Source organism: Leucopleurus acutus (assembly GCF_964270905.1).
Source record: "Leucopleurus acutus genome assembly, chromosome: 11".
Classification (NCBI taxonomy): domain Eukaryota; kingdom Metazoa; phylum Chordata; class Mammalia; order Artiodactyla; family Delphinidae; genus Leucopleurus; species Leucopleurus acutus.
In genome coordinates, this window is record NC_139152.1 from 39,728,706 (window position 1) to 39,755,840 (window position 27,135).

General features: G+C 41.1%; 1 protein-coding gene across 1 annotated transcript; it reads left to right on the forward strand.

Moving 5' to 3' along the window:
* Positions 1–22,988: 22,988 nt before the first annotated feature.
* On the forward strand, positions 22,989–23,576 carry CCDC184 (coiled-coil domain containing 184; the record flags this gene model as incomplete). The annotated part of the gene is made up of 1 exon (XM_082850286.1): positions 22,989–23,576. The coding sequence occupies one exon, from the start codon at positions 22,989–22,991 to the stop codon at positions 23,574–23,576; it is 588 nt and encodes a 195-aa protein (XP_082706412.1).
* Positions 23,577–27,135: the final 3,559 nt, after the last annotated feature.

The following is a 27,135-nucleotide window of genomic DNA, read 5'->3' on the forward strand; positions in this document are numbered from 1 at the left end:
GTAAAAATGACTTTCAAAAGAGGAATAAAAGACTATTTTCTTAATGTCGCAAAGTATCTTGCTTACCAACATCTATCTTACTATTTTCATGGGAAAGCAGCTGCGGCATTCATACTAATATCTAAAACAAAATGAGGCTATCCACTACTACTGTAACATCTAACATGTTGTTGGACGTATCTGCCACAGCATTGTTACAAAGAAAGAATTAAATGTATGAGAATTGTAGATAATCTGATGGTGAGTCTGGAAAATGAAAGTAAGTCAATGGAAAAACTACTGCATACAAAAAGATGATTCAGTAAGGCAGGAGGATATAAAAGCAATTTGCAGAAGTCAGTAGGCTTCATAGAAACAAGGAAGAACCAGTGAGAAGATAACATAGAGAACACCTACATCCCATTTAATAGCAACCATAATCACAAAACTCCTAGGAATAAAGTTAAGAAGAAATATGTAAAAATCTATGAGAAAAATTTTATAATATTACCCAAAGACACAAAAGTGGACTTGAACAAATAAAAGACATGCCTTAAGTGAATTTGTAAATTTAATATAATTCCAATAAAAATTTCGACAAGATTTTTGTTTGTTTTTTAGATAGACAAATTGATTCTTATGCTCATATGAAAAAAATAAACAAGAACTTCCAGGGAAACCCCGAAAAGAAGAGCAATGAGGAGGGGCCAGTCTTACTAGACATTTAAAGTACTATAAAGCCTTCATAATTTAAATGGTGTAGAGTTGGTACATGAATAGGCAGACACTAGTGGAACATAACATAAAGTCAATCCAATACATGAAGAAATTTATTAATGATAAGGACGTTTCAAAATAATGAAAAAATGGACTCAAATAAATGCTGTTGAGACAACTAGGCATCATTTGGAAAAAGATAAACTTGTATCTATAGCTTATACTGCACACCAAGATAAACTCCAAATGGATCAGTTAATTAAACATAACAAAAATGGAAACCATACAAGTTATAGAAAAAAACATGCGTGGATTTCTGTATAGTATTCCCATGGGGGTGGTGGGGAAAGCATTTGCATGATTCAAAATATAGAATCAATAAAAGACTGATAAATTCTATTACATACAAGTTTTTTAAATTACATGGTCCAAATAGTGTAAGACCAAAGACAAAGAATTCACTGGACAAAATATTAACAACTCTATCACAGGAAAAAGTTAATCTCCCGAATATATAAAGATCTTCTAGAAATAAAAAGACGTAAGCCCAGTAGAAAAATGAGCACAAGACATGGACAGATAGTTTTAAAAGATTCACGCAAGTGGCCCTTTTATAGTGAAACACACTCAACTCACTCAAGAAAGAAAAGCAAATTACATTACACTGAGATAGAATTTCTTGATGTGTTGGCAAAAATCCAGTAGTCTGAGAGAACAATTTGTTGCCAAAGCTCTAGGGAAAGAGATATTGATATGCTACTGGTGGAAGTGTAGAATGATACAGCCCTTAAGAAGGGGAATTTTGTATTTTTTGAATTAATTTTTTATTGGAGTATAGTTGAGTTACAATGTTGTGTTAGTTTCTGCTGCATAGCAAAGTGAATCAGTTCTACATATACATATGTCCACTCTTTTTTTGTTCAAATTCTTTTCCATATAGGTCATTACAGAGTATTGAGTAGAGTTCCCTGTACTATACAGTAGGTCCTTATTAGTTACCTATTTTATAGGGAATTTTGTATTATCTAGCAAAATTACACATAGATGCATTCACCCTTTAACCCAGCAATCACATTTTCTAGAAATCTATACTCAAAGTACACTGCACAAACTTGAAATAATATGTGCACAAGGTTAGTCATTGTGGCATTATTTTTTTTAACATCTTTATTGGAGTATAATTGCTTCACAATGGTGCGTCAGTTTCCGCTCTACAACAAAGTGAATCAGTTATACATATATATATATGTCCCCATATCTCTTCCCTCTTGCGTCTCCCTCCCTCCCACCCTCCCTATCCCACCCCTCTAGGTAGTCACAAAGCACCCAGCTGATCTCCCTGTGCTCTGCGGCTGCTTCCCACTAGCTATCTATTTTACGTTTGATAGTGTATACATGTACATGCCACTCTCTCACGTTGTCCCAGCTTACCCTTCCTCCTCCCCGTATCCTCAAGTCCATTCTCTAGTAGGTCTGTGCCTTTATTCCCGTCTTGCCCCTAGGTTCTTCATGACCTTTTTTTTTTTTTTTTAAGCATACGGTATTTGTTTTTCTCTTTCTGACTTACTTCACTCAGTATGACAGACTCTAGGTCCATCCACCTCACTACAAATAACTCAATTTCATTTCTTTTTATGGCTGAGTAATATTCCATTGTATACATGTGGGTGGCATTACTTTTAATGGCAAAAAAACCTAGAAATGTCCCAAATACTATTAACAGTGGGGAGTTGAATAGTTAAACTATGGCACATAATGGAATACTATGAAGCTGTAAACATAACGAAGAATATTTTTATATGTTGGTATAGAATAATTGTCACATTGTGTGAGGAAAGGTGCAGAACAACTTATATGATAGTTACCCTTTGAACAAAATGAAGCATTAGAAAGATAATCCAGAAACTAATGAAAATGGTTATTTATAGAAGGTGAGGAGGAGGAACTGGGATTGGGGGGTAGGAGTGGAAGGGAGACTCCTCTGAGTTTATTTTTGACTTAGAATCAAGTAATTATTTTACATATTCAAAAAATAAATTAAACCAAAAAGAAAAAAAGGACAAGCCCTAAAATTGAAAACAAACAAAATAGACCTAAATGTGTATGATATCGGTAACATAACCAAAAAGAAAGATTTATTTCAAATGACTTTTGAACACAGGATTTTGTCCTTCTTTAGTGGGATATATTCTAAGAACAAAACAAACTGCAAAGAACTCTTAAAGCTTCATTCTGTAGTTTTATTGTTAGTACTAATACTGGTATTGTGAAACTGTTTTGTGTATGTTATAGGATAAAGCAAATAAGTTCAGTGTAATAAGTAATAAAAATGTAAAATTAAATATGTTAAAAATTTAGTGTTTTAATTAAATTTAAATAAAATCCACAAGATACAGGTATTCTGAAGAAGCCAATAAGCTCACTGAAGAATATGAACAAGCTCAGTGACATGGAGTTTGGAAAGACTCTCTAAATGAGGAAACACAGAAGACTGTTCTTCAGTGGGCCAAGTATGATGATTCCTTAGACAACCTCTGTGAAGCTGATGACATATAGTACCCTGGCACTGAATATGTAGATTGTTCTTAATCCTAAGCATTACATAGTTAGAATGGACCAGATGCCTGGAAGATAGGGAATATCATTATCTATGAAGAAAATTATTTCAAGTCACAGACAATAAAAGACATTTAAATATTTTGGCTTCTAGTCAAGGGAAATGTGAAGAGAACACTTTTCACAGATGGCTAGAAGGTCTCTGTGTAAAAGAAGTGACATACTACAGACATATCTAGATTACATGCAAGCAATAATGTGTGTTTGAGTGAGAGCTTTTACAAGATACTTGTTTGGAAAAGAAAGGGGACACACATTACAGAATTTCACCAGTGGGTTTGATGGAATTTTGACTGAAGGGGAATATCCAAGAAGGCCTAAGAACATGTATTTTCTCTACTTAAAAGAATTAAGGACTTTATCTCAAGTGCTACCATTCTCTGGGCACCCAGATTTCCAACTATTCACTGAAAATGAAGTTTAAGGTTCATAAAACAAGATTCAAAAATTACTCTTGGAAATATTTCATAAAGTCAAATTTGTTTCTTTTGCATTTTTATGGAATTCATTTTTTCCCCTTAGAATTAAAAATAAAACAGGCACACTTTAGGCTGCATTATAGAAATGTTCCCAAAATTATGGATTATGTTGGTTGTTTTAAATGTCGACTGTGGAAAATATTCAGACTCAGGGTTTGGGCACTGCTTTGAAGGTCTTGTTTTCAGAGAAATTGATAGCAAATAAACCAGAAAGTGGGTCCACATATGAAATCCATCCAAACAGGCAAGAAATAGTATCATTGTCTAATGTATTTGAAAGAATTTATATAAATATGAAAGAATTGGAGAAATTCAGAAACTTGTTGCAAAATATCCATTAAAGAAATGAGTTGAAATGTGCCTGTTTCTGGACAATGGAGGCCAAAGAGTGAAATAGCAATGAAAGTTTGAAGTCAAACCTTTTATTTAAAGCTATTTTAATTAGAGGAGAACTATATTGTTTAACTAAACAACTTTATTTTGTAATTGTGCTGAGTTTAATTATGTATAATATTATTGTGAGTCAAAGTAAGGCTTTGACAATTTGGCACAAATTTTAAAGTTTAATATTGAATAAAATGAGGATTATCAAAGTTTAAAAATGAATAAAATTTAAAATTTTCACAGGGGAAATATAGCAAATTATAGACTATAGAAGAAAAGATTAGAGAGCTTGAAGACATAGAGATAGAAACTATTCAAAATGAAGCAGAGGAAAAAAAGACTGAAAAAGAAAGGATCAGAGTAAAAGTGATCTGTGAGACATATCAAGCAGTTTAACATACATGTAACTGCAGTTTCAGAAGAGCTGGGGGCTATATGAATATTTAAAGAAATAATGGCTAAAAATTCCAAGTTTGAAAGCTCAATGAAATCCAGGCATAATAAGCTTAAAGAAAACCATGCCAAGGCACATAATAATCAAACTGCTAAAAACCAAGGATAAAGAAAATATTCTAAAAGCAGTCAGATAAAAAAAAGACAAGTTACATATAGAGCAGGGATTGGCAAACTATAGCCATGGGTCAAATCTGGCTCACCTCTTGTTTCTGTAACTAAAGTTTAGTTGGAATACAGCATGTGCATTCATTTATGTATTTGCTATGGCTGCTTCTGTGCCACCTTGGCAGAGTTGAATAGTTTCAGTGGAGACTATATGCCTTGCAAAACCTAAAAGACTACCTGAACCTTTCCAGGAAAGTTTGCCATCCCCCACCACAGAAAAACAAAGAAAATAATGACAGCTGATTTCTTATAACAGCTAAGCAAGGCAGAAGACAAGGTTGACCTAGAAATTTTTACACAGCAAAAATACTTGTCACACATAAAGATGAAATAAAGACCATTTTTTCCCTGCACAAAGTGTATTTTTTCTATTATGTATAACATAGGCAAAATTATTTGTCAATAAGTTTTTAAGGAATTTCACATGTTCTGATTCTTTCCACTGCAAATCACCTTAGTTCCTCCAAACTCATAATCTTCAAGATAAAATAGCCCTTTCAAAAAGAAGTTGTCATGTGAGTCAGCCCACAATTCTTTTAGTTGGGCTTCTTTGATCTCCAGGGGAATATGGACACACTTCAAAATTCCCCACCTGTAATCTTTGGGATCCAATTTCCTCAAGCAATTTACTTTAGGACCATGTTTAGGGTCAGGAGATGGATCTGCCTGGTTCTGAATTTGACACCCTCTAAAAATGTATTAGGTTCAAATCATATTCACTCCTAAGCCATCAAACCCTAGAACAGTACATAGAGATCATTGGGATATGCCAATACCGAAGATAAAAAAAAGTTTGACTGTTAGGTTTTTCATAGTTTACTTGGCAGCTCTGTCTTGTAGTTCTTCCCCAATGATCTAACAGGTAGTTCTATGAGTAAAGGAAACCACAGTTACTCTGTGAGGCGTTTCCAATGATGTAGGTTTACAGAAAAAGCCTCATTGGGATAGACCTCAACTAAAGACCATTTTAAACAAACAGAAGATGAAATGTTAAAGGAAGTTCTTCAGGCAGAAAAAAATAGCATGAAAAATTTGGATCAACACAAAGGAATAGAGAGTGCAAAAAATGATAAATACTTGGTAAAATATTTTAAAATATTTTTCTCAAATTTTATCTCTTAAAAAATAAATAATTAAAGTAAAAATAATTAAACTACATTTGGGATTTTAGCTTACATAGAAGTAATATGTGTGACAACAAAACCACAAAGAACATAAGGGAGGAAATGAAAGTATGTCTTTGTAAGTTTCTTGCACTGTGACAAGATAATGGTGTACATTGTAAACTCGAACTGCACTGTCCAATACAGTAGCCGCTCGCCATATGTGGCTATTAAAATTTAAATTAGAAAAAAATTAAAAACTCAGTTCCTTAGTCATACTAGCTATACTTCAAGTCTTAAATAGTCATATGTGGCTAGTGGTTACCATACTGGACAGTGCAGACACAGAACTCCATCTTCACAGAAAATTCTGTTGGAAAGAACGGCTCTAAAGCAATAAAAACAAAACAAAACAAAGAGAAAAGAGGAGGAAGAACTAAAATGCCAAAAGCCAAGGTAAAAAAATCATTTTAAAATTCACTTAGTCTAAACAATGGAATGGAAATAAGAAAAAAGAAACAAAGAACAGATGAGACATATAGAAACAAAACAGCAAGATGCTGGATGGAAATCCAATCTTATTAATAATTACAATAAGTATAAATGACATCCCAATTAAAGGGTAAAGATGGTCAGGTTAGATAAAAAGTAAGACTCAAGTACATTCTATCTATAGAAAACCTACTTGAAATGTAAAGGCACAGATAATGACAAAAGAAAAAAATAGAAAATATGTATCATGCAAACACTTAAAAAAGCTGAAATGGGGCTTCCCTGGTGGCGCAGTGGTTGAGAGTCCGCCTGCCGATGCAGGGGACACGGGTTCGTGTCCCGGTCCGGGAAAATCCCACATGCCGCAGAGTGGCTGGGCCTGTGAGCCCTGGCCGCTGAGCCTGCGCATCCGGAGCCTGTGCTCCGCAACGGGAGAGGCCACAACAGTGAGAGGCCCGCATACCGCGAAAAAAAAAAAAAGGTGAAATGGCTCCATGAATATCAGACTAAGTAAATATTAGAGCAATGGATATTACTAGGAATAAAGAAAGGCCATTTCATAATGATAAAGTAGTCAATTCAGCAAAAGGACATAACAATCCTAAATTGTTAAATATATAATAAAAGATCTTCCAAAATAGGAGGCAAAACCCAATAGAAATGAGAAATAGATAAGTCCACAAATCTGGTTTAAATCCAAATTATTAATATTAAATATAACTGCATTAAATGCACTAGATAAAAGACAAAGGCTGCTAAAATGGAAAAAAAGCAAAACAAAACAAAATGTGACTATATGCTATCTGTCAGAAACACACTTAAAGCTTAGAAAGTTGAAAGTAGAGAAATGGAAAAGGAGATATGCACCCCATTCAAAAGAAAGCTGGGGACTTCCCTGGTGGCGCAGTGGTTGAGAGTCCGCCTGCCGATTCAGGAGACACGGGTTCGAGCCCCGGTCTGGAAAGATCCCACATGCCGCAGAGCGGCTGGGCCCGTGAACCATGGCCGTTGAGCCTGCGCATCCGGAGCCTGTGATCCACAACGGGAGAGGCCACAACAGTGAGAGGCCCGCGTACCGAAAAAAAAAAAAAAAAAAAAAAGAAAGCTGGTGTAGCTATATTAACATCAGTCAAAATTGACTTTAAGGCAAAAAGCATTATTAGAGAACAAAAACACTGCCCAATGAAAACCGTTCAATTCACCAGGAAAATATGACAATTCAAAAATTTAAATTATACTTACAACATAGCACTAGAATATATAAAGCAAAAATTATCAGAACTACAAAAAATTTACCAGAAGAATAAATTCATAAACATAGTGGAAGATTATAAAAACCTCTTCTTAGTAATTTGTAATATGTATAGAAAAAAATCACTTAGGATATAAAAATTTTTAATAAACAATTTATAAATTTGTTTTAAATTTTGTACTAATGGGTGTCTCTAAACCTTGCATCCAACAAACACAAAACACATATTCTTCCATGATGCATATACATAACAATTGCAAACAACTTGTCTATTTGAAAAATTTCAACAAATTTCCAAAGGTTGATATTGAACAGGAAGCGTTCTTCAACTACAATGGATTTAAGTTTTAATAACCAAAAGATAATTAGAAAACTCCCACGTTTGGAAAATAAGAAATATTAGTTTATTCAATGAATATTTAATGCATGCATACCATAAGCCAGGCACAGTCTAGACACTTGGGATTACTATATCAGAGAGAAATTTATAATTAAAAGTCTGACTATACCAAATGTTGGAGAGAATGTGGAGTCATGAGAACTTTTACCCTGCTGGTGGAGTGTAACTCATTACAAAACCACTTTTGAAAATAATTTGGTACTTTCTAATAGAGCTGAAGCTCATACCTTATGATTCAGCAAGTCCACCTGTATGTATAAACTTTAGAAAAACTCGTTATGTGCACCATAAGATATGTACTAGAACATTAGTAACAATAGTAATATCCTAAAATTTTAAACAACTGAAATGTCCATCAACAGTAGAATACAGCAGTAGAATACAGATAAATACATTGCAGTATATTCACGCAATGGAATACAGTAGAAAAATAAATATAAACAATGCACAGGTATCCCCAAAACACTGATGACTTTTACAAATATAATGTTGTGAAAAAGAAGCAAGACACAAAATGATAAATTGTATGGTTTCATTCATATAAAGTTCAAATGAATGAATTCATTGTGATTCTATCCATATAATGTTCAAAAACAGGCAAAATCACACTACATTTTTAGCACTGTATAAATATGTGATAAACTATAAAGAAAAGCAACACAATTATCATGGCAATCAAGGCCGTGGTTACCCATAGGAGGGAGGGAGTTTTGACTTCAGCATAGCAGTGAGGGACATTGGGGAGGGGAGGAAAGATGATTGCAGTACTCTGTTCCTTGACCTCGGTAGAGTGATTATTCATTAAATTGTACATGTATGTTTATTTACTTTTATATATTTGTCCTATATTTCACAGTTAATGAAGGTCCAAGAAAAGGAAAGAGAGGGCAGACAGCAGAAGCAAGAAGAACTACAATCCTGCAGCCTGTGGAACAACATTAACAGAAAGATAGACAAGATGAAAAGGCAGAGGGCTATGTACCAGATGAAGGAACAAGATAAAAACCCAGAAAAAAAACTAAATGAAGTGGAGATAGGCAACCTTCCAGAAAAAGAATTCAGAATAATGATAGTGAAGATGATCCAGGACCTCGGAAAAAGAATGGAGGCAAAGATCAAGAAGATGCAAGAAATGTTTAACAAAGAACTAGAAGAATTAAAGAACAAACAAAGAGAGATGAACAATACAATAACTGAAATGAAAACTACACAAGAAGGAATCAATAGCAGAATAACTGAGGCAGAAGAAAGGATAAGTGACCTGGAAGACAGGATGGTGGAATTCACTGCTGCAGAACAGGATAAAGAAAAAAGAATGAAAATAAATGAAGACAGCATAAGAGACCTCTGGGACAACATTAAATGCAACAACATTCGCATTACAGGGGTCCCAGAGGGAGAAGAGAGAGAGAAAGGACCAGAGAAAATATTTTAAGAGATTATAGTTGAAAACTTCCCTAACATGGGAAAGGAAATAGCCACCCAAGTCCAGGAAGCACAGCAAGTCCCATAGGGGATAAACCCAAGGAGAAACACGCCGAGACACATAGTGATCAAATTGGCAAAAATTAAAGACAAAGAAAATTATTGAAAGCAGCAAGGGAAAAACGACAAATAACATACAAAGGAACTCCCATAAGGTTAACAGCTGAGTTCTCAGCAGAAACTCTACAAGCCAGAAGGCAGTGGCATGATATACTTACAGCGATGAAAGGGAAGAACCTACAACGAAGATTACTCTACCTGGCAAGGATCTCATTCAGATTAGATGGAGAAATCAAGAGCTTTACAGACAAGCAAAAGCTAAGAGAATTCAGCACCAACAAACCAGCTCTACAACAAATGCTAAAGGAACTTCTCTAAGTGGGAAACACAAGAGAAGAAAAGGACCTACAAAAACAAACCCAAAACAATTAAGAAAATGGCCATAGGAACATACATATCGATAATTACCTTAAATGTGAATGGATTAACTGCTCCAACCAAAAGACACAGGCTTGCTGAATGGATACAAAAACAAGACCCATATATATGCTGTCTACAGGAGACCCACTGCAGACCTAGGGACACACACAGACTGAAAGAGAGGGGATGGAAAAAGATATTCCATGCAAATGGAAATCAAAAGAAAGCTGGAGTAGCAATACTCATAACAGATAAAATAGACTTTAAAATAAAGAATGTTACAAGAGACAAGGAAGGACACTACATACTGATCAAGGGATCAATCCAAGAAGAAGGTATAACAATTATAAATATATATGCACCCAACATAGGAGCACCTCAATACATAAGGCAACTGCTAACAGCTATAAAAGAGGAAATCGACAGTAACACAATAATAGTGGGGGACTTAAACAACTCACTTACACCAATGGACAGATCATCCAAAATGAAAATAAATAAGGAAACAGAAGCTTTAAAAGACACAATAGACCAGATAGATTTAATTGATATTTATAGGACATTCCATCCAAAAACAGTAGATTACACTTTCTTCTCAAGTGCACATGGAACATCCTCCAGGATAGATCACATCTTGGGTAACAAATCAAGCCTCAGTAAATTTAAGAAAACTGAAATCATATCAAGCATCTTTTCTGACCACAACACTATGAGATTAGAAATGAATTACAGGGAAAAAAATGTAAAAAACAAACACACAGAGGCTAAACAATACGTTACTAAATAACCAAGACATCACTGAAGAAATCAAAGAGGAAATTAAAAAATACCTAGAGACAAATGACAATGAAAACACGATGATCCAAAACCTATGGGATACAGCAAAAGCAGTTCTAAGAGGGAGGTTTATAGCTATAGAAGCCTACCTCAAGAAACAAGAAAAATCTCAAATAAACAATCTAACCTTACACCTAAAGGAACTAGAGAAAGAAGAACAAACAAAACCCAAAGTTTGCAGAAGGAAAGAAATCATAAAGATCAGAGCAGAAAGAAATGAAACAGAAACAAAGAAAACAATAGCAAAGATCAATAAAACCAAAAGCTGGTTCTTTGAGAAGATAAACAAAATTGATAAACCATTAGCCAGACTCATCAAGAAAAAGAGGGAGAGGACTCAAATCAATAAAATTAGAAATGAAAAAGGAGAAGTTACAACAGACACCACAGAAATACAAAGCATCCTAAGAGACTACTACAAGCAACTCTATGCCAATAAAATGGACAACCTGGAAGAAATGGGAAAATTTTTAGAAAGGTATAACCTTCCAAGACTGAACCAGGAAGAAATAGAAAATATGAACAGACCAATCACAAGTAATAAAATTGGAACTGTGATTAAAAATCTTCCAACAAAAAAAAGTCCAGGACCAGGGCTTCCCTGGTGGCGCAGTGGTTGAGAATCTGCCTGCCAATGCAGGGGACACAGGTTAGAGCCCTGGTCTGGGAGGATCCCACATGCCGCAGAGCAACTAGGCCCATGAGCCACAACTACTGAGCCTGCGCGTCTGGAGCCTGTGCTCCACAACTAGAGAGGCCACGATAGTGAGAGGCCTGCGCACTGCGATGAAGAGTGGCACCCGCTTGCCACAACTAGAGAAAGCCCTCGCACAGAAATGAAGACGCAACACAGCAAAAATAAATAAATTAATTAATAAACTCCTATCCCCAACATCAAAAAAAAAAAAAAAAAAAAGTCCAGGACCAGATGGCTTCACAGGTAAATTCTATCAAACATTTAGAGAAGAGCTAACACCCATTCTTCTCAAACTTTTCCAAAATGTTGCGGAGGAAGGAACACTCCCAAACTCATTCTATAAGGCCACCATCACCCTGATACCAAAACCAGACAAAGATACTACAAAAAAAGAAAATTACAGACCAATATCACTGATGAATATAGACACAAAAATCTTCAACAAAATACTAGCAAACAGAATCCAGCAACACATTGAAAGGATTACACACCATAATCAAGTGGGATTTATCCCAGCGATGCAAGGATTCTTCAATATATGCAAATCAATGAATGTGATATACCATATTAAGAAATTGAAGAATAAAAACCATATGATCATCTCAATAGATTCAGAAAAAGCTTTTGACAAAATTCAACACCCATTTATGATAAAAACTCTCCAGAAAGTGAGCACAGAGGGAACTTACCTCAACATAATAAAGGCCATATATGACAAACCCACAGCAAACATCATTCTCAATGGTGAAAAACTGAAAGAATTTCCTCTAAGATCAGGAACAAGACAAGGAAGTCCACGCTCACCACTATTATTCAATATAGTTTTGGAAGTCCTAGCCACGGCAATCAGAGAAGAAAAAGAAATAAAAGGAATACAAATTGGAAAAGAAGAAGTAAAACTGTCACTCTTAGCAGATGGCATGATACTATACATAGAGAATCCTAAAGATGCCACCAGAAAACTTCTAGAGCTAATCAATTTGGTAAAGTTGCAGGATACAGAATTAATGCACAGAAATCTCTTGCATTCCTATACACTAATGATGAAAAATGTTAAAGAGAAATTATGGAAACACTCCCATTTACCAGTGCAACAAAAAGAATAAAATACCTAGGAATAAACCTACCTAGGGAGACAAAAGACCTGTATGCAGAAAACTATAAGACACTGATGAAAGAAATTAAAGATGATACCAACAGATGGAGAGATATACCATGTTCTTGGATTGGAAGAATCAATATTGTGAAAATGACTATACTACGCAAAGCAATCTACAGATTCAATGCAATCCCTATCAAATTACCAATGGCATTTTTTAGACAACTAGAACAAAAAAAATCTTAAAATTTGTATGGAGACACAAAAGACCCTGAATAGTCAAAGCAGTCTTGAGGGAAAAAAACGGAGCTGGAGGAATCAGACTCCCTGACTTCAGATTATACTACAAAGCTACAGTAACGGAGACAATATGGTACTGGCACAAAAAACAGAAACATAGATCAATGGAACAAGATAGAAAGCCCAGAGATAAACCCACACACCTATGGTCAACTAACCTATGAGAAAGGAGGCAAGTATATACAATGGAGAAAAGACAGTCTCTTGAATAAGTGATGCTGGGAAAACTGGACAGCTACATGTAAAAGAATGAAATTAGAACACTCCCTAACACCATACACAAAAATAAACTCAAAATGGATTTGAGACCTAAATGTAAGACCGGACACTATAAAACTCTTAGAGGAAAACATAGGAAGAACACTCTTTGACATAAATCACAGCAAGATCTTTTTTGATCCACCTCCTAGAGTAATGAAAATAAAAACAAAAAAACCAAATGGGACCTAATGAAACTTAAAAGCTTTTGCACAGCAAAGGAAACCATAAACAAGATGAAAAGACAACCGTCAGATGGGAGAAAATATCTGCAAACGAATCACCGGACAAAAGATTAATCCCCAAAATATATAAACAGCTCATGCAGCTCAATATTAAAAAAAACAAACAACCCAATCAAAAAATGGGCAGAAGACCTAAATAGACATTTCTCCAAAGAAGACATATAGATGGCCAAGAAGCACATGAAACGCTGCTCAACATCACTAATTATTAGAGGAATGCAAATCAAAACTACAATGAGGTATCACCTCACACCAGTTAGAATGGGCATCATCAGAAAATCTACAAACAACAAATGCTGGAGAGGGTGTGGAGAAAAGGGAACCCTCTTGCACTGTTGGTGGGAATGTAAATTGATACAGCCACTGTGGAGAACAGTATGGAGGTTCCTTAAAAAACTAAAAATTGAATTACCATATGACCCAGCAATCCCACTACTGGGCATATACCCAGAGAAAACCATGATTCAAAAAGACACATGCACCCCAATGTTCATTGCAGCAGTGTTTACAATAGCCAGGTCATGGAAGCAACCTAAATGCCCATTGACAGAGGAATGGATAAAGAAGATGTGGTACATATATACAATGGAATATTACTCAGCCATAAAAAGGAACGAAATTGGGTCATTTGTTGAGACGTGGATGGATCTAGAGACTGTCATACAGAGTGAAGTAAGTCAGAAAGAGAAAAACAAATATCGTATATTAATGCATATATGTGGAACCGAGAAAAATGGTACAGATGAACCGGTTTGCAAGGCAGAAATTGAGACACAGATGTAGAGAACAAACATATGGACACCAAGCGGGGAAAGCTGCGGGGTGTTGGTGGTGGTGGTGTGGTGAACTGGGCGATTGGGATTGACATGTATACACTGATGTGTAAAAAATTGGTGACTAATAAGCACCTGCTGTATAAAAAAAAATAAAAAATTTAAAAATTTAAGAAAAGCATTATTCATATTTATTTTGTTATGTAGTTACTGAAACTTTTATAAATAAATATATTCTTTAAAAAGAAAAGGAAAGGGAGAAAAAGGTGAGAAAACTTAGAGAACAGCATGAATAAAGGTGAGGAGGCTGGGTGTATGTGCATCTAGAAGGCAAACAGTGAGGCAGAAAGCGGTGGGAAAAAATGAAGCTGGAAGCTATGGAAACCTTTGGAATATTTTAAGCTGGGTTGTGAGAAGGCTCAAATGTGAATTTTAAATAGATTCTTCTAAATGCTGTGAGGAGAGGGATTTACAGGGAGGAGAGAGGGGAGGGGCAGAGGAAAGGCTGAAAGTGGAACTGTCCCAATCCTCCAGGCATGAGGTAACCAGGGCCTGAAAGATGGCATTGCCTATAGAAAAGGGAGGAGGGAATGGATTAGAGAAGGGTCTATGGGACCAGAGATTACTGTAAATCTTCCTATTTTGAAAAATACACAATTGCTTCAGGACTCTTTCAGCTTTAGGTCTGTGCTTCAATGCGGGCAATGGGGTGCCAAAATATCACCGAGCTGGTCTCAAGGGTAAATAAATCTATTTCCTTCCAAGTTAAACTCAGACAAGTAAGACTCTCGCAGTTTTCAAGTCCTCCTGGAAAGGAAAGGCAAGCTCCTTCCTCTCAGGGATCCAGCACTCTCAAGAAGTCCTTTAAGAAATCTTACTTAAATGCTTCATCCTGCCTCTTGTCCTCATAGTGGAATCAGGGTATGATGCTGCCCTCTATCCTCTGTGCTGGTTTGTTTCAGAGTTTAAAATCTATGGAGAATCTCCTTCTAGCTTTTCCTTCTCTCTCACCTCCACTGATTATTTCCTTTCTTCCCTTAGACTTTAGACTCAAATTATAGCCCTGGTATCATCTGCATGCTCCATCTCCATCTGCATTGAACCTGTCTCCTTAATCATTCTTTATTACGAAAAGAATATCCCCGAAACACGAATAAAAATTCACAAGTATGAAGCAGAGAGGCCTTATGTCCCAGAGATCTCATTACAGTTGAAACACCAGTGATTTCAACGTTCTAGTAATGTAAAATTGTGAGCAGTTTATTGTCTTTCACACCTGCAAGTGTCTTGGATGGTACTCATTGTTCTGCTGAGCAGCAAAAGCCACTAATGTCCTTGGTAAGAGGGAATTGATTTTTAATAATACATGAAGTAACTGGAAGGGTGTATGATATGGTGACGGATGAGCTAGGATGAATAGGAGATTGGGTATGTGACTCAGGATCACCCTCTGAGGGGAACTGAGTCCCAGTTTAATGCGTTTTATCTAGGCAATTACCAGTGAAATTGCCCTCTGCTTCTTGGAGAACCAGATAACACTGCTGAGAATAGCAAGTTCTTATTGAAATTGTCCTACAAAGGTTGTTTAAAACTAACCTCAATTCCTGGAATACTGTTTTTCTGATCCAGGTTTGATGTTTAGTTTTTAATTTGATTTTACTATCCTGGAAAAACTGATCTTTATATCTCCTTTGTTATACATTTGATCAATGTGGAGAGTTTTTGTTTGTTTTGGTTTGCTCATAGAACAGAAGTAGGGAAGGCATAAATAAGCAGAGGACAAAAAGGCCTCAATTTTATTAGAGTATAAAGTACCCTGGGCTAACATTACACTAAATTACTAGCCTATCAGCTCAAGAACTCAAAGGGAAGAGAAACCCTAGCTTTACAGCACAGTAACCTTTCTCTTCATAATATCCCTTCTCAGTTAGCTACCAATTTTTTTTTTTTTTTTTTTTGCGGTAAGCGGGCCTCTCACTGTTGTGGCCTCTCCCGTTGCAGAGCACAGGCTCCGGACGCGCAGGCTCAGCGGCCATGGCTCACGGGCCCAGCCGCTCCGCAGCATGTGGGATCCTCCCGGACTGGGGCACGAACCCATGTCCCCTGCATCGGCAGGCGGACTCTCAACCACTGCGCCACCAGGGAAGCCCAGCTACCAATCTTATAACCAGTAGCAGGGTACTTTTTCTGAGCCTGTCTCCAGTAGAAGAAGAGTATAAATCAGGAGTTCTTCTCTGTGACATACAGGATGGGGATACAGGCTTGGCATCATCCCATTCTTAAACATTTGAGAGGAGAGGAGAGCATGCAGTCCTCTGACCTTGAAGATAGACTAAAACTTGGCCCCATTCTTTGACACTTCGATGGCGATAGTGGTGGAATATGCTGCTGGGGGTTCCAGTGGGTGGCTAGGTGATAACTCTTAATTTCAAAGCTACAAGCACTTTGTTATCTTGCAGGAGGTGGGGACTTCCATGTTTCTTACAGTAAGTATTCCTTTGTACAAGGAAAGCCAGTAAAAGGGCCATTTAACTGTGTGAACATAAGCCACAGATCATCAAAGTAGACGGCTAAAACCAAAGATAACCTGCTCTCTAAGATAAGGCAGACTTGGAGCTCTGCAGGCTATGTGTCCTTAAGGGAGATGTTTCTTTTTCTAGGTATGGATTCAGGCTTCATTCATTCATCTATTCAACATGTATTTATTGAGCATCTCCCAGGTGCCAGGCATTATTCTAGCGCTGGAGATATTGCAGTGAACAAAACCAAACCTCTGCCCTAATGGATCTTACACCTAGTTGGAGGTGAAAGACAATAAATAAATACATAACTGAATAAACAAACAAGTAAAACTACAGTATCACAGATGTTAATGGCTGTGGAGATGTATAAAGCAAAGTAGAGGGACTAGAGCATTCCAGAGCAAAGGGGATCCTAGTGCCTTAAAACAAAGAAAGCAGGCATTGTGTCTATAAACTGTGAACGTGTAGTTGACCAAGAAGATGGAGCTACTTTCATGTAAGACTTCTTAAAACAGGGGCTTCAGGGTCTTGGTGAAAAAGTTGGAGAAAGGGCCCTCCTCCTCACTTCTGCCTAAGATGCAGCACCTTTACAGTCCTTTGAAGGTGTGGATTACTTTTGGGGGACCCTGTTCATGACATAATCATGAATACTAGTGTAGTTGTGTTGAGTAGAACCATAGTGCACCCTCACAGTGGTTGCTCTACTAGTGCAGCTGACAGTGCCTTGTTGGCCCTTGGAATACCACCTCATAGCAAAAGGGAAGTGGTAGGAACCACTTTTGATAGTATTTTTAGGGCCTTTGAGAAGTGTGGAGAGAGCATAAGTAGAGGCATTAGTAAGAGTGAGACCTGAAAAATTTTTTTATATATTGTCCACAGACTTCCTTAAGATATGACAGGTGAGAAGGGGCCTAGAAATTTGCATAAGTCAGTATTAAGGAACCAAATTTCTAAAAATTCTTTTAAATGGAAGAGAAGTCTGAGGCAGACATACCACAGTCCATACCCTGCCCAGATACTTGGACATAATTTCCTCCAAATTTGACTGATACTCTGGGAGAGGCAATTTGCCAAGCAAAATTGCCCCATGGCACCAGAAATTGTGGGTGTTCTCAGGTGGTGCAGCATTATCCATGCCTGATGAAGATCCTCACTTGTGGACAAACCAGGCCCTGAGCTATTGGCAACTTTCTGGCGGCAGAGAAATAGATGGAGAGGATGCATGAGGAGGGTGCCCCAGGCCCTGCACCAGAGGTCATGGGTGGCTCCAGAGCTTGGAATGTCTGTGTCTATGGCCAACTGCCCAGCGACACTTGGACTGGAACTAGTCCAGAGTGGTACAGGATAAATGACTAAACATGCACTGAAAGGGGAAAAACCCTTTGCAAGTGCTGATACAAGAAAAGCTGTTGCAGTGGGCAATGAAGAAAGGGGAAGTAGTGTAAAAACAAGTAAAGCAGGTTTAATTGAAATGACAGGTTATTTTCAGTGGAAGTGCAGACTGCATGAGAACTCGGAAGGTCCCCTGGTATTCTTGCTCTGAGTAAAGTTAATATGAGTGAAAAAGAAATGGGGAGGGGTGGCCTTTAGGATTCCTAAAATTAGGTTGAAGGCACAAAGCAAGCAACTGAAAGCCCAGCTCTGGGCTTAAGTGAGGGGTGTGTGTGTGTGTGTGTGTGTGTGTGTGTGTGTGACCTCATGACCATATCTGTGACAGTAGAGACTCCTGAGTGTGTGAACAGTTGGACCCCCTCTCCAGTCAGAGACTCATATGGATTTCGGATCTTTGCAAATGACCACGTTCATTTCTCTGTACAAGTGTGGAGATGAACAAAGCAGGTTGGCTGTAACACCAGGCCACCCACCCACTCATGGTGAGAAAATTTAGTCTATGTGACAGACAAAATCCACAATAATGTGATTATTCTCAGCCTCTCAGCCTTTCTCACCCTCTTGGAAGGAGACCCCTGTCACTGACAGCTGGGGCTCCTGGTACCTGTGCAGATCAGGGAACTGAGGGACAGAATCAAAGGAGCTGAAACAAGGACAAGGAGTTTCTTCTTGCAGAAGAGAAAAGGAATACACTCAAGAAGTAAAGAGGGGGCTTCCTTGGTGGCGCAGTGGTTGAGAGTCCGCCTGCCGATGCAGGGGACACGGGTTCGTGCCCCGGTCCGGGAAGATCCCACATGCCGTGGAGCGGCTGGGCCCATGAGCCATGGCCGCTGAGCCTGCGCGTCAGGAGCCTGTGCTCCGCAACGGGAGAGGCCACAACAGTGAGAGGCCCTCGTACCACACAAAAAAAAAAGAAGTAAAGGGGGTGGGGGAGTGAAGAAGCAAGGGCCAGCCTTGAGAGAAAGTTTGGGGGTGTTGGGGGAGAGGGGAGAGAGAAGGGCAGCAACAGCTATGCTCACATGAGCGAGATGAATAGAGAAGGAGGGAAGAGAAGTTTAAGATGTTTTGCTCTGTGCTAAGAATGTAAACCCCTTTAGAGTTTTTCCAGAGACATAATAAAAATCTCAATTGCTTTTCAGTTCTTTTTTGTTATTAGATGTGTTTCTTTTGAATGTGATATCATGCTGAGATGGGCCACAAGGCAGCTCAGCTTCATAACATTTACATTTGGGGAGTACTGTCTGGGATTGCAGACCTGTGGTGCAGCAGTCAGCTGTTCCTTGATTTTGACCATCATTCTAGATCTGAGTCAAGCGAGCATCTTAATTACAATTGCTGGATTTATAGTGCAAAAAGTACACCAGCTATATAAAATAGACACTGGAGATAAACTAGACACGAGACAGAGGAAAACGGCAGAGACTATTAAGAATCACAATCTTAGTGACAATTTGAAGTTTGGAACTAGGTGTACCTGATGGAGACCTTTATCTATGCAGCATGAGTCTCTTCCCCCCATGAGCTGATGAGATTGGGATGAAGGAATAGAACAGCTAAGGTGATTCCCAGAGGAAAAGATAAAGGCAGAAAGCAGAAGAGGAGTGCATAGGGCTTATTTTTTCTTGCTGTGTCCGAATACTCTAGTGATATGGCCAGAGTACCTATCCATTCAGTTTGGGGATGGACCCAATTAACAAACCCCAGGGCCCTGGCTTCCAGAGGGCCCAGTATTGTAACCCAAACAGCTGACTGAGGCTCTGCTGCACTCTCTGCATCTGTCCCCCTTACTTTTCTGAGACTAGACCTCTCCTATTTCCCCTTGTCTCAATTTCACACAGAATTCCTAAAATTATCTGGTTCTGAATCTGAGGCGCCAATTGTCTCCTTGTATTTTCAAGTCTTGCTACTAGTCCACACCCCCAGATCCCACCTACCCTTGGCTCTCCAATGTCTGACTTGGAACTTGACTGGATCAGCCACACCCCTTGATCTCTGCACTGTTTCCCATATTCTTTCGTGCTTCTCCAATAATTTCCCCTCCCTCTAGGCTCAGACCCCCTGTACTCTCAGCAGACCTCATGCCAGCATCTCTGGGGAGCATAATGTAATCTATGCTGAAAGCCTTGACATAATGGTATCCGCAGCAACAGTGGCAAAGGGCCTTGTATGACGGCATAAACCAGCTCCTACTGTATAGGGGCTATGTTTAATGTAAGGTTAAGGCTAAGATGGGAGGCCCTGTGCTGGGGACAGGGTCAGTTCTTGTAGGTGGAAGGCAGGGGCCTATCTGAAGAGTGAGGGAGCTGGCAAGGTGAAATCATCCTTGTGAAGTGCTGGTCAAGAGATGTGAAGTAACAGACCCAGGCAAAAAATCTGAAAATCATGCCAGTCTTTTCTGACTATAGCAAAAGTCTCCAGGGAAAGACGAACAGCAGGGTTGAATCCATAAGCCCTGAGACTATGCTTGCTATAAACTTATACTGTGTAAGCTCAGCTGTTTTTGGTGTGTCTTGTCTGTTTCTAGTTTTCCTACAGCTCCTTTTTGGTAAAGTCTTTTCATGAATATCAGCGCACTTTGGCTGTGCTTAGGGAAACCAAGGAAAAGCATTTCTGTCTTCTCCTGAGCTTTAGGAATAACCTGTGGGACACACGGTGAAGGTGGGAGTGATAACTGAGGTGAGAGTCACGAGTCTGTGGAACGGAGGAAGGATGGAATGAGCAAGCAAATAGGATTGAATCATAGAAAATACAATAGGTTTTAAAACTTTCTCCATATATTGGTTTTGGGAAATCAAATTTCTAATGGCTGCATAATACTTTATTATATCAACACTGCCTTTGATTAAACATTTTGCTGTTTAGGATATTTCCCCACTTGTTTCTATTTTAATAGCAGTAAGACAAGGAATAAGCCAAAGAGTTTTTTAGTGCCAGAAAAGTTTCTCTGGGCCAGCCCCACTCCTCACCACTAGAATATGCAAGCAGGGAAACCTCAAGGTAACACATTTGCTATCCCTGAACCACTAGTATATGAAACACTCACCCATACCTAGCTCTTCCCCATCTTGAAATGATACAGCTTTTCTCTTCCCCAGATTTACTTCTTCTTGTGAACTTCATTTTTGGTTTCTGAACACTTGGCTTCTCCAATTTACTAAGGTCATTATTAGTTAATATGCTGCTGCCTAGGTATTGCTTGCTTTGCAATCTAAAGTCATCTGTAAATGTATTAAATTCAACTTTTCTTCCTCCTCCTCCTTTCCCACTCCGCTCCTCAAAAAGGGAAAGGCATTGTCACAAAGGTTGAGACACCCCATGTATGTCTGTACATGGGTGATGGGCCTGCTGAGGGGGAATTACCCTTACATAATCCTTCCTCCCCATCCCTTCCACACATTTTCGACAGTGCGCCCTTTCAACTGTGAGCTGATGCAGTGTTATTCAGAGTTAGAAATAATATTACCCAATATTGCCCAGTCCAATCCCCTAACAGATCAGGAAAATGATTTATTCAGGGTCTCTGAACTAATAAATGGAAGAAACAAAACTGAATTCAGGTCTCCTAAAATCCACTACCTGTGAGCTGGAGAGTAATGGATGAGGGAATGGGACGCAGTGGTTCTTGTTAAATTATTCATTCAACAAACGTACTGAGCATTTACTTACTACGCGCCAGGTTCTATTTTGGGTGCTGGGGATTCCGTGCTGGAGGACACGGAGGAGACAAAAATCTCTGTTCTTACGGAGCTTTCTTTCTCAAAACTGAAGCGCTTTGCCTCACCGTGCTGGAAGAACCCCCAGTGCCCTGAGTAGAAGCGGTTGGGTCTCATATGGGAGGGAATCCCATCTTTTCTCGGCTCCTGTACTATCTTATCTACAGCGAGGGCTGATTTACTGCAGAAGCAGAAGGGAGTGGCGGAAACCTCCGTAGTGCCCTCCCGCGCCTCTGCACCTCTAAGGCCGGGCGGGGCCGGCTCCAGGTCGCCGTCGCGCACCAGCTCTAGTCTGGGTAATAGGGTCGGCCTCGCTACCCGCTCTGCTTCCCTGCTGGAGGACAGAGAAGTAGGACGCGGCTCTAACGTCATCCGCAGGGAAAGGATTTCGGGCGGGTGAAAATCCTTCCAAGGCAGTCGCGCTCACTGTCTACCACCCAGGCTAGGGGAGGGACGATGTCTCCCCGACCTGGGGATTTATGCAGCAAACTGCTCTCTCATGCTTCCCTATTAAACATTGCAGCCACACGCTCTTTCAGCCTCAGCTGAGGCCACTGCAGCGTCCCCTCCCCTCCCGCTCCGCCCGCTAGCTCAGGCTCCAGAGCCCCACTGCAGCTTCCCAACCATCTTCCCTTTTCTTCTCCACTTCCTGGTTGCCATGGAGACACACGTCATTTAAGTGCCGTGCGTCGCCTTGGAAACAGAGGAGCATCCGCGGCTCTGCTGGGAGACCCGCCCGTGTCACTTCCAACCACACTCGCGGACGCTACCCGTTAATGGCCGAGGGGAGTCCCGAGCTCGACCCGCTGCTGGCCTCTGCCTCGACCTGAGCCCCTGTGCGAGCGCTTCCGTGACCCAGGCAACCCGCAGCCACTTGCCGCTCTTGGCGCCCAGAGGGCGGAGCTGACACGGGTGCAATTCAGGAGGCTAGGTAGGGCAGGGCGCTTTCGCCCCGTGGCGAGCCGGAGAGACGCCGGCCCTGGGACTGTAGCGCGATCCTCGTCCCGCAGGCTCTTCCCGGCCTCCCCGATCCCGCCCGCACCCTCCGCCCGAGACTCACCTCCTCACGTCGGCTCCCTGCCCCTCTCGGGAGCCTCCTCTTCCCAGCCCCTCCGGGCACCTCTCCCCCTCCCCGTACCTTCCCTCCACCTCGAGGCTGGGCTGGACCGGACCCGGAGCCGCCACCGCCCGCTTCTGCCATTCAATGGAGGACGGTCTGCTGGAGATCATGACCAAGGACGGCGGCGACATGCCGGCACCTCTGGAGGTGTCCACAGTGCCGGCCGTGGGGGACGTGATCTCCGGGGAGTACAACGGCGGCATGAAGGAGCTGATGGAGCACCTGAAGGCCCAGCTGCAGGCCCTGTTTGAGGACGTGAGGGCCATGCGGGGGGCCCTGGATGAGCAGGCCTCGCACATCCAGGTGCTCTCGGACGACGTGTGCGCCAACCAGCGAGCCATCGTCTCCATGTGCCGGATTATGACCACCGCGCCCCGCCAGGGTGGCCTGGGCGTGGTCGGCGGCAAGGGGAGCTTCCCGGGCGCCCCTCAAGAGCCGGAGACCCCTTCGCTTGGGATCGAGGACAGCGGTTTGCTGGGTCGCGATCCTGAGGACGAGGAGGACGACGATTCAGAAGAGAAGGAGATGCCCAGCTCCGCCACACCCACTAGTCACTGTGAGCGCCCCGAGAGCCCCTGTGCTGGCCTCCTTGCGGGGGACGGGCCACTTGTGGAGCCCCTCGACCTGCCCGACATTACCCTGCTGCAGCTGGAGGGAGAGGCCTCTCTGTGAGGGGACTCCGAGGGGGCACTACTTTCCCGGGCTGGCTTTGGGTTTCCGAGAGCATGACGCGAGAGGACTGAACCGCGCGGTGCAGCATGCTTCACTCCGACCGCTACTCTTGCGGGTCAGGCGGAAGAGACTCCCTGGAGGAAGCATTTATAGGGTGAAGGACTTTGGGAGCATCAGGAATTCTTTCTGCCTGACCAAGCGAGACGTAGCAAACTGCAGAAAGGTGAGGTTGCGGGAGAGGAAGCGCCCATCTCTGGACTCCCATCCAACCCCCTACCCTGCCCTTTCCCCCTCTCCAGCCAACAGGAGAACCCCTGAATTGTGTAAATAAAATTCTGCTTTTTCTATTCTGAAAAAGGACTTATCTAGGACTCTGGCAAATAATCTCTAACGATTTACCTAGAAATTAAGGAGTTGGGGGTATTCTGTTCTGGCAACAGAAAATTTACCCTTCTGATGAAATCCAAGCTATTCAGCATTCTGCAGAAGCCTCTCCCCCTCACAGATCTCTGCGGCTGCTGATTGGTAAAAGAAGCTTGAGGAGGGAACTGCAGCCCTAGGAGTCTGGGTGAATGGGGTTCCAAGGGCCTCTGGGCTGGGAGGAGCTGACTATCAATGTGCATGAAGACATACATAATAGCTCAACCTCTAGGATTTTGCATGCAGAGTGGATCCTGCCTTGTCACTGACTTCATCTGGGATTGCTTTATCCATTCACTGAGGCTTAGAGAACAAAGAGCCCAGTTCACAGGCAGAGACTTGGGGATGCTCAGCAACAGCCCAGATTTAGGGGACATTGAGGGGCTCTTGGGGGCCGCAGCCAAAAACTGTCTCTTTCCTGGCTATACCTGCTTAACTTCAGTTTCCTTTTCCCGTCAACACTTCCCTGCCCGTTGCCTCTTGGTGCTGCCTCCATAATGTCTTGTGTGCGTTTTGTGTGTCGACCTGTGTAGTAGTGTGTGAGCCCTGAGGGGCAGGGCTTGTGGCTCTGGTGTTAGGTTCAGGGGGCTTCAGACCCGTCTGTGAGGCCCAGGCTCTCACGGCGCTTTCCCCTCTCCTCTCCTCTTTCACCCCCACAACCAGGGCATGGAGCATGTGGCTGCCCTGAGGTTCCTAACTGACGTGCTTCCTTCCCACCTCCTCAAGTGGTGACTTTGTGTGCCCTTTCTCCTCCTCCGTGTATCCCTTCTCAGTGCTTTCCTTGGTGTTAACCTTAATAAAGCGGCGTCATCTCCCCTCCTTGCTGACTGGTACTAGGGCGATGTCAGGGTGGGGCTTCTGGACCCACTGCATGGACACAGGCTTAGCGGGAACTACAGGGACCATGACTTTCCTCCTCTCTTCTTGCCTCTGGTTCCAAGGAGTTGACCGTCCCTGCCGTGATTGGGACATGCGTTGCCAACTCTACCTGCAGTCATTTCCGACCTGGACCTTCACCTCAAGCTGGAGACGGTACGTGTTGAGACTCCCAAACTAACAAGGGTTTTTGGTAGCTAGAACTCCAGATGTGCAGGAGACTTCTTTTCAGTGAAGCCCCTGGCTCCTGGGAGATGATTTCCAAATCTGAGTCCTGGAACGGTAGGCATGACACTTGTTCCATGGGAGGGTTAGGGAAGGGGTATTGTTCAGCAGGGATTGCCCGGAATCTCTGGCAGTAGAGTGACATATCACAAAGGAAACCACAAAAACTGCCTCAGACCTCTTATGGAGAATGCCCGTAAGGTGTTCCCCCGGGAGCTTAGATTGCCATCAGCTCTAGTCTGCTCCCTTGGGCACTGGAGATTTTCCAAGCTGCTCCAAACAAAATTTGGGAGAAGAATGAGCTGGGGTTCTGTGTGTGTGTGTGCACTTGCACTTGCATATCTGCGTATGTATGTATGTGTGTTATGTAATGTGTGTGTGTTCTTGCTGTGTGGTTGTGGCAGAGAGATGGAAAGAGCACTGGCATTGAATCTCAGTTCCAACAGTAAATGAGTGCTTGAGACTTGCTTCCTTGCTTGAGGCTTAGTTTCTGCCTGTGTAAAATGGGGACAAAAACTGTTGAGGAGAAAAATATCTAAGATTCCTGGGAAGTCTTGTGCAAATGTTAGTTTTTTCTTACAGTTCTCTTGGGATAGGCAGTGGTGGTGGTGACTGGCTCCTCTGGGAAAATACAATTACTCAGGGAAGGTTCTAGAAGTTCTTGTTTAATATAATCCTTCCCTATCTAAAACTCTTATCATTCAAGATAGTCAAGGGGATGATGAGATTCCCAAGCTGACATGGACTTTCTTCATAAATGTCATGTAGTTATGGGTCAAAAAGGACTTAAAGTCAGCTCTGTACACATAGGATGACCAGAGGAAGCCTTGAGTTGTGCAGTGGTTGGGGAATATGTGCCAGGGCCCTAGAGAGGGCAGCTAAAGTATATTAGTGGGGAAGTGTCCCTGAGGGCTGGAAGACAGTTTCCTGTTACAGTTCCAGCATTCTGCACCAATAACAACAATGATAGCTATCATTTATTGAGCACTTACTGTGTGCCAGACACTGTGCCCAATTTTATCTCCCAACAACCCTATGAAGCAGGCACTATTATTATTTTCACTTAACAGTTCCAAAAACAGACTCCCAAGGCTTGGTCAAGGTCATACAGCTAGTACTTGGCAGAACCAGGACTTAATCCAGATCTTCTGACTTAAAGAACCCTAGATGGGAACCATTCCGTTAATTGCTCTATTATTTCATCTTCAGAGAAGGAAATCCCTTACTTCCCCAATCAAGAGTCTAAGAGTCCTGAACAGGAAGAAATGCTGGTTTTACTCACTTTTCATCTTCTCAGTGGGAACAAGTAATCGCAGATCAGGTTTTGGTTAGTGAGCCTTCTCAGAGTCTAGTGGGTGATAATTCAATAATGGCACAGAGAAGATGGTCTTCTGGACTTGCTTCTTGAGAGGAAGAAGCTGATGTCCCCAGATATTCCCTGACACAGATCCATTCGTGTGCCTCTTTCCTGTTCCCTGTAGCTCAGATTCCGCAGAGAGTGACATGAATCTCAAGGCAGCTTAGCTCTTTAGCACCTGTAGAAATGTCTGGTTTAGGCTTTTAACCCTTGATGACAATTCAGTTCCTCTTCCTATGCCTACCACCCTAAATGGTCATCAGTCCTTTAGCAGGGCTCCTAGAAGTTCTCCAGCTCTTCCAAGTCCAGATAGATAAAAATCTCCCCAGATAAAGCAATTTTTCCGCTTTCTTTAGTGACCTGCATCAGCATTTCAGAGGGATACAGCACAGGTTTCTCTCCCACCTCCTCCTTTCTCCAGATTCCCCACTCTCCTCTGGCATTTCTCCTTTGTAATGCTTCTGATGAGTGAGTTTCAGGTGAGATTTCTAACCTGGGACTCATGGATGGGGTCACTATGAATTTCAGGGGGCCATAGCCCCTTGAAATTGAATGCAAAATCGTGTATGTATATTCTCTAGAGAGAATTTTAACTTAATTCTAAAAGGTAAGAATTAAGTAAAAAGGTAAGAATCACTGAACTAAAAGATGAGACTTTTAAATGCAAAAAATAACAAAGAA